This window comes from Nerophis lumbriciformis, linkage group LG24 (assembly GCF_033978685.3).
Source record: "Nerophis lumbriciformis linkage group LG24, RoL_Nlum_v2.1, whole genome shotgun sequence".
Taxonomy (NCBI): domain Eukaryota; kingdom Metazoa; phylum Chordata; class Actinopteri; order Syngnathiformes; family Syngnathidae; genus Nerophis; species Nerophis lumbriciformis.
Window position 1 is genome coordinate 34390026 of NC_084571.2, and position 8619 is coordinate 34398644.

Sequence of the window (8619 nt, forward strand, 5' to 3'; positions counted from 1 at the left end):
GTCCATCAGCTGCTGTGACTGAGAGTTAATGAGGTGAGGAAACATTGTTGTTGGCCAAACTGTTGTACTGAACCACAAGGGGGCGTTGGAGAAGAACACATTTTGTTTATTAGACTTTATCTTCATTAGTCAAACTGCTTTGTGTTTTATTTTGATATCAAAAAGTAAACACCGGGTTTTTTTGGTTTTTTTTTACAATACCGTATTTTCCGCACTATTAGCCGCACCTAAAAACCACAAATTTACTCAAAAGCTGACAGTGCGGCTTATAACCCGGTGCGCTTTATATATGGATTAATATTAAGATTCATTTTCATAAAGTTTCGGTCTTGCAACTACGGTAAACAGCCGCCATCTTTTTTCCCCGTAGAAGAGGAAGTGCTTCTTCTTCTACGCAAGCAACCGCCAAGGTAAGCACCCGCCCCCATAGAACAGGAAGCGCTTCTTCTTCTACTGTAAGCAACCACCCGCCCATGTAGAAGAAGAAGAAGCGCGCGGATATTACGTTTCATTTCCTTTGTGTGTTTACATCTGTAAAGACCACAAAATGGCTCCTACTAAGCGACAGGTTTCCGGTTCATGAAAAGACGCAATCTCTCCATCCGCACACGGACTACTATTTCACAGCAACTGCCTAAAGACTTTCAAGAAAAGCTGGCTACTTTCCGTGCATATTGTAAAAACAAGATAGCTGAAAAAAAGATCCGGCCAGAGAACATTATCAACATGGACGAGGTTCCACTGACTTTTGATATTCCTGTGAACCGCACTGTGGATACAACGGGAGCACGTACGGTGAATATTCGCACCACAGGGAATGAGAAGTCATCCTTCACTGTGGTTCTAGCTTGCCATGCTAATGGCCAGAAACTTCCTCCCATGGTGATATTCAAAAGGAAGACCTTGCCAAAAGAGACCTTTCCAGCCGGCGTCATCATAAAAGCTAACTCGAAAGGATGGATGGATGTAGAAAAGATGAGCGAGTGGTTAAGGGAAGTTTACGCGAAGAGGCCGGGTGGCTTTTTTCACGCAGCTCCGTCCATGTTGATATACGACTCCATGCGCGCCCACATCACGCTGGTTTTTAATATATTATTAAAGTTTGACTGACCTATCTGACTGTTTTTTTGACATTCCTTTAGCGCAGTTAGATGCGGCTTACAACACGGGGCGGCTTATAGGTGGACAAAGTTTTGAAATATGCCGTTCATTGAAGGCGCGGCTTATAACCCAGGGCGCCTTATGGTGCGGAAAATACGGTAATTGTGTTTTTTCATGTCACAGAGGTATTACTTTAAAAACCATTTAACACATAATTTTGCTAGTTTTATTGTGTTTTGCACACTCTTGGCATTCTCTCGATGAGCTTCAAGATGCAGTCACCTGAATTGGTTTTCACTTCACAGGTGTCATAATTGTGATGCCTTCAGTGACAATCTACAATGTAAATAGTCATGAAAATAAAGAAAACGCATTGAAATGAGAAGGTGTATCCAAACTTTTGGCCTGTACCGTATATCATGGTACAGTTTTCAGCCATATCGCCCAGCCCTGTAATAAACACAAATGAGCTTCCTGGATAAGCTTACCTGATGGCAGGTGATAAGCAAGGCGGACCACACAAAGATACCGGAGAGGCCGCGGGCGGGCAGCGTGTTTAGGAACATCTGGTCATGCACGATGGTGCCATTGCCCGTGCGAAGGATGGTCATGTTGGAGATGTCCGCTGTGTCCGGAAGTATGGGCGCGGTCAGGTGAACAATGGAGGTGTTCTCTAATGAAAGGTCCATGTCCTCCATTGTGATGCTCACCTGTTAGCTAGAAAACGAGGGGGGTCAATACATTATGTATGGTAAAAGATGACTAATATTGTATGACACTTTAAAAGCTAACTTTTTCACGAGCAAGAAGAAAATGACCCCTGTGGAGCCCATCAAAATCCAGGGCCGGGAGGTGGCAGTGGTGGGGCAGTACAAGTACCTGGGAGTCCACTTGAACAGCAGACTGGACTAGTAGGACAACAGCAAAGCTGTATACAAGAAGGGCATGAGCAGACTCTTTTTCTGGTGTGCCGTGAGATACAGTCTGGTGTGCCGTGGGATATTATCTAATTTCCAGTGACGTGCAGTGAGGCACTGACTTCATCATAGTCAGATTTACAAACATATGAACCCTAAAGAGTATCTTATTCACCATTTGATTGGCAGCAGTTAACGGGTTATGTTTAAAAGCTCATACCAGCATTCTTCCCTGCTTGGCACTCAGCATCAAGGGTTGGAATTGGGGGTTAAATCACCAACAGTGATTCCCAGGCGCGGCGCCGGTGCTGCCCACTGCTCCCCTCACCTCCCAGGGGGTGAACAAGGGGATGGGTCAAATACAGACGACAAATTTCACCACACCTAGTGTGTGTGTGACAATCATTGGTACTTTAACTTTACACATACAAACTGTAGCACACAAAAAAGCACATTTAATAAAAAAAACGTTATTATGGTCTTACCTTTACTTAGAAATTAAGTCAATGCGCCGCAACTAAAGCCCTCACTTAAACTTTCCACGTGCAAGATTGAATCTATTTAAAAAAGTGTAACCGAGGGTTTATAAATGTCGCCTATACTGTATGAAACTACAAAATAACAAACACGGAGTCTCCAGTTTACACGAGGACCACTTTATTTACCTTCTTTCAAAAACCTCCGCAACGTGACATCACTTCCGCTCTTAGCGCCTTCAAAATAAGAGCTCAAGGCATATACTGTATAACATATATACAGGAATAGGAACATAACATCACAAAGAGAAAAAGCCCATGAAAATAGGTTACAAAAGTTATTTAATAAGAAGCCAAAAAGTGCAAAAACAATAATGTTGGTGTTGGAGGAGTTGTGAATTAGGTACACCTGCAGACTGCAGGTGTACCTAATGTTGCGGCCCTGCAGTCATTCACAACTCCTCCAACACCAACATTATTGTTTTTGCACTTTTTGGCTTCTTATGAAATAATTGTTTTAAATAGATTCAATCTTGCACGTGGAAAGTTTAAGTGTGGGCTTTAGTTGATATAATAATTCTACGGCGGGGGTGCAGTAGGCGGGGTTACTGGAGCCTCAGCCAGTGCGTCTTTTGCAGCCGTTTTACGATCGCTCAGCACAAGAAATACGTTACACACATACAGTTGTTGACAACATACACTGTACATTATATACCTCAGCTAACTAAACTATGGAAATGTATAATATAGTTCATATAGCAATACAGTCTCACTGCACAGCAGGCCAGCAGTTAGCCGAGTCCGCAATCCTTGTTGAGGCACTGAGTGACGTGCCTCAACTGGCTGCTGTTCACCGCACCGTCTCTTCTCAGTAATTGAATGGCAAATGTGAAAATTCAGCGATTTTGAATAAAAATAAGCTAAAACTGGTGAAGTTAAATGGAAAATAACTTTATAGTATAATCACTGGATACATATAACAATTTAATTATTTTTTTTTCTTTTTACATTTTTTTTCTTTCCATGATGGCAGGTGAGGCCCCGCCTCACCTGCCTCTAGTGACTGCACGTCACTGCTAATTTCACCTATTTGGGTTAAAAATATGTTTTGCAAACCAGTAATTATAGTCTGCAAATGATGTGTTGTTGTTGAGTGTCGGTGTTGTCTATAGCTCGGCAGAGTAACCGTGTAATACTCTTCCATATCAGTAGGTGGCAGCCGGTAGCTAATTGCTTTGTAGATGTCGGAAACAACGGGAGGCAGCGCACATGTAAAAAGGTGTCTAATGTTCAAACCAAAAATAAACAAAAGGTGAGTGCCCCTAAGAAAAGGCATTGAAGCTTAGGGAAGGCTATGCAGACAACTGATGGCTACAAAGTAAACAAAAACAGAATGCTGGACGACAGCAAAGACTTACTGTGGAGCAAAGACGGCGTCCACAATGTACATCCGAACATGACATGACAATCAACAATGTCCCCACAAAGAAGGATAAAAACAAATGAAATATTCTTGATTGCTAAAAGAAAGTAGATGCGGGAAATATCGCTCAAAGGAAGACATGAAACTTCGACAGGAAAATACCAAAAAAAGAGAAAAAGCCACCAAAATAGGAGCGCAAGACAAGAACTAAAACACTACACACAGGAAAACAGCAAAAAAACTCCAAATAAGTCAGGGTGTGATGTGACAGGTGGTGACAGTACACCTACTTTGAGACAAGAGCTATATTGATGCATGCTTGGTTATGCTTTAAAGTCACATCCAACAATTGCGACAACGACTTTTTACTGTCAACTGAGTTTAGATTTTTAATGATTTCTGCTGATGGTGTGCAAAAAATGTGCCTTCACTCAAAAAAGGTTGAAAAACACTGCTATAATGTGTGCAGTAAGCTGTTGGAGATCTTTTTCCAGTTTGCTGTGGCCAGTGCCCTGTACTTTGCAACGGTTTGTTGGGGGAGCAGCACCAGCAAATGGGACTTAAACCGGATTGACAAACTGATCCGGAAAGCCGGCCAAACTATTGGCACAGAGTTTGAGGTGTTTGTGTTAGTGAGGGACAGGAGGACATTGGACAAACTGCTCACCATCATGGACAATCCTGCCCACCAACCTCCACCAGACAATTGATTGACAGCGGAGCTCATACGACAACAGGCTCCGATTCAAGAACTCCTTCATTCCGCACTCCATCCAGCTACATAATCACTCGCCATACAGCAATAGATGATATCTGTCTATTACCTGACCGCCTCTATGTTAGCTACCTCTCTTTGTTTATAATTAGGGATGTCCGATAATGGCTTTTTACCGATATCCCGATATTGTCCAACTCTTTAATTACCGATACCAACCGATATATAGTGCCCTTCTAACTTGCCCTCATTTAAGGCAACACTTGCCTTGACCTTAAAAAGTTAAAATTCGAAGCCTGTACATGGTAATTGGAATTTGTTATATGTATATATTATATACAAATATAAAATAAAATAATATATCCAAATTGGGTAGACTATGTCTCCCGGCTGGCCTGGGAACGCCTCGGGATCCCCCGGGAAGAGCTGGACTAAGTGGCTGGGGAGAGGAAAGTCTGGGCTTCCCTGCTTAGGCTGCTGCCCCCGCGACCCGACCCTCGGATAAGCGGAAGAAGATGGATGCATGGAATATACAGGTAAAAGCCAGTAAATTAGAATATTTTGAAAAACCGACACCAGCAGATGACATGGCACCCCAAACCATCACTGATGGTGGAAACTTTACACTAGACTTCAGGCAACGTGGATCCTGTGCCTCTCCTGTCTTCCTCCAGACTCTGGGACCTCGATTTCCAAAGGAAATGCAAAATTTGCATGGTTGGGTGATGGTTTGGGGTGCCATGTCATCTGCTGGTGTCGGTCCACTCTGTTTCCTGAGATCCAGGGTCAACGCAGCCGTCTACCAGCAAGTTTTAGAGCACTTCATGCTTCCTGCTGCTGACCTGCTCTATGGAGATGGAGATTTCAAGTTCCAACAGAACTTGGCGCCTGCACACAGCGCAAAATCTACCCGTGCATGGTTTACGGACCATGGTATTTCTGTTCTAAATTGGCCCGCCAACTCCCCTGACCTTAGCCCCATAGAAAATCTGTGGGGTATTGTGAAAAGGAAGATGCAGAATGCCAGACCCAAAAACGCAGAAGAGTTGAAGGCCACTATCAGAGCAACCTGGGCTCTCATAACACCTGAGCAGTGCCAGAAACTCATCGACTCCATGCCACGCCGCATTAACGCAGTAATTGAGGCAAAAGGAGCTCCAACCAAGTATTGAGTATTGTACATGCTCATATTTTTCATTTTCATACTTTTCAGTTGGCCAACATTTCTAAAAATCCCTTTTTTGTATTAGCCTTAAGTAATATTCTAATTTTGTGACACACGGAATTTTGGATTTTCATTTGTTGCCACTTCAAATCATCAAAATTAAATGAAATAAACATTTGAATGTTTATTTCATGTGTGCAATGAATAAATATAATGTACAAGTTTCACCTTTTGAATGCAATTACTGAAATAAATCAAGTTTTTCAAAATATTCTAATTTACTGGCTTTTACCTGTATGCTGCGATGAGGTGGCGACTTGTCCGGGGTGTAGCCCACCTACCGCCGGAATGCAGCTGGGATAGGCTCCAGCACCCCCCTCGACCCCAAAAGGGACAAGCAGTAGAAAATGGATGGATGGAATATATCAGTATATATTATATACTGTATATTTAATATGTAAATATTACATATATATCTTAAATTGCTACTACGGTACATTTTTAGTCTACTTAATACCTGCATTATCCTTTCCATCCTTTCAAACTGAGCTACTGTGTGGAACAATTTGCCTGGTGGATCAATAAAGTTAGTCTAAGTCTAAGTATTGTTGTCTTTGTACAGGCAGAATGATCATTTTGCATGTGTACAGTATGCTAGTATATGAAAAATGAGCTCACCTTGTAACCTTTATCTTGTTTACTGTACAGTCAGTTCGGGTTCCGGGTCCAACGTCTACAGTTCACCATCAAAGTTTGATCGCCTTAGAGAGTCACCGACCAAGCACATGAGGCATCATTTAATAATATTAGAAAACAAAGCGAATTCCCCCACTTCCTTGTTTGTCAGGTAGGCCCAAGCTGACAGTGAGGTCGTAGTCCGGGGTAAAACACGCCCCCAAAAAAACCTACAAAATCCAAACTTTTACCTCGCTAAGTCACCTGTTGAATGTATTCAACCCCCCGAATTAGTTTTAAACAAAAAAATATGGAGCGAAAACACCGAGAGTGTTTGAAATTGACCGCTCGGGGAGCGGCTTTCGGTCGGCAGTCGGTAAACAGGTTGGGGAAACAGGTGAACGCGTCACGTGGGAAAGATAAAGCGTGGTGACGTCACTGCGGTGCCTTCACGGGCCCGCAAAGACGATTCGGACATGGGAGAACGTTACGTATACCATTTAAAATGACGACGGTGAAACAAAAACAGGGTTGGTATTACAGTCGTAGTTCAGTGCATCATGCAGAATTATGATTTTAAAATTGTTCAGCCATTAACAACATGGTCCCCAACAATATATCGTATAGTGATGTAATTAGGAAACTTGTATTTTCCTGAACGAGGGGTGGGATTTACGGTTCTTTGAAGAGAGCGTGATCTTGTGCAGCTGATTCTTTAAAAGAACCGTTCAAAACACTGGCTCTCTATTTTTCTTCTTTTTTAAGATGTGGATCAGAATAATTGAAATGTACTCAAATATGACTTTAATATATACAAATGTCATAATTGTAATTTTTTTTTACTGTAAATATTCCTAACCTAAATAACTTTTTAGCATTTAAATACAGATAAAAATACACAAATAAGTAAGAATAACCAACATGTACATAAAAGTGTAAATGATATTAGACTAATAATTACTACATGATAAAAAAAGTAAAAAATAAATTAATAGAAAGTTGCTCAACCCTACCTAGTGTCTACACTTGACCTACAATCAACTATCAAAGTGAATCCAAATTTTAAAAAGTAACTAAATAAAACAATAATATATATATATGTGGATATATATATATATATATATATATATATATATATATATATATATATATATATATATATATATGTGTGTGTGTGTGTGTGTGTATATAACTATATATATAAATATATATATATATTTTTTAGGTTACGTTTTTTAGTCCACACACAAAAATAAGAACCATTTGGCAAAACATGCACCTCTGTGTAGTTTGTACATTATTTTTTTACTTTTTTTTTTTAATTTTATAAATCTTTATTAATAAACTGCTACATTTCCAAACAATCAATAAATAATAATATTCAAAATAAGTACAAAAACAGTACAAATCAGCGCCAGGGGGTTGTAAACTCAATAAAGTAACTAAAATAGAATACACTATATATATATATATATAAAACAAAGTGCAAAGCTTGTGTTGTTTGTACATTGTTTATTTTAAAGCGTGGTGACGTCATGGCGGTGCCTTCATGGGCCCGCAAAGACGACTCGGACATTTCAGGACGTTACGTATACCATTTAAAATGACGACGAATAAACAAAAATAGGGTTGGTATTACAGTCGTAGTTCAGAGTATTTCACATAATTATGATTTTCAAATCGTTCAGTCATTAACAACGTGGTCACCAACAATATATCGTATAGTCATGTGAAGGAAAATTAGGAAACTTGTATTCTCCTGAACTGGAGTTTATGGCTCTTTGAAGGGAGCAGGATTTTGTGTAGCCGTTTCTTTAAAAAAGCCGTTCAAAAAACTGGCTCTTTATTTTTGTTATTTTTTAAGATGTGGATCAGAATGATTGAAATGTACTCACTTTAATATATATACAAATATTAACTGTAAAAAAAAAAAAAGTTTTACTGTAAATATTCCTAACTTAAATAACTTTTTATAATTTTAATAATACAGATAAAAATACACAAATTAGTAAGAATAACTAACATGTATATAAAAGTGTCAATTATATTAGAATAATAATAATAATAAAGTTGCACAACCCTACAGTGTCTACGCTTGACCTACTACATCGGAACAATAAACTATAAAAGTGAATTCAAATTCAAAA

The 8619-nt window shown here is 39.8% G+C and overlaps 1 protein-coding gene across 2 annotated transcripts in view; it reads right to left on the reverse strand.

The window, feature by feature from the left end:
* The window catches only part of tmem184a (transmembrane protein 184a), a 55333-nt gene extending 48269 nt beyond the window's left edge, over positions 1 to 7064 (reverse strand). Inside the window, exons 1-3 of one of the 2 annotated variants that reach the window (XM_072916011.1) lie at positions 6476 to 7064; positions 6090 to 6174; positions 1590 to 1818 (exon numbers count right to left, since the gene is read on the reverse strand). In XM_072916011.1, the coding sequence (XP_072772112.1) occupies positions 1590 to 1799 (210 nt within the window). In that variant the 5' untranslated portion in view covers positions 1800 to 1818; positions 6090 to 6174; positions 6476 to 7064. The remainder of the gene's footprint in view (positions 1 to 1589; positions 1819 to 6089; positions 6175 to 6475) is intronic. The other variant, XM_061982024.2, reaches the window with a different exon arrangement.
* Positions 7065 to 8619: the final 1555 nt, after the last annotated feature.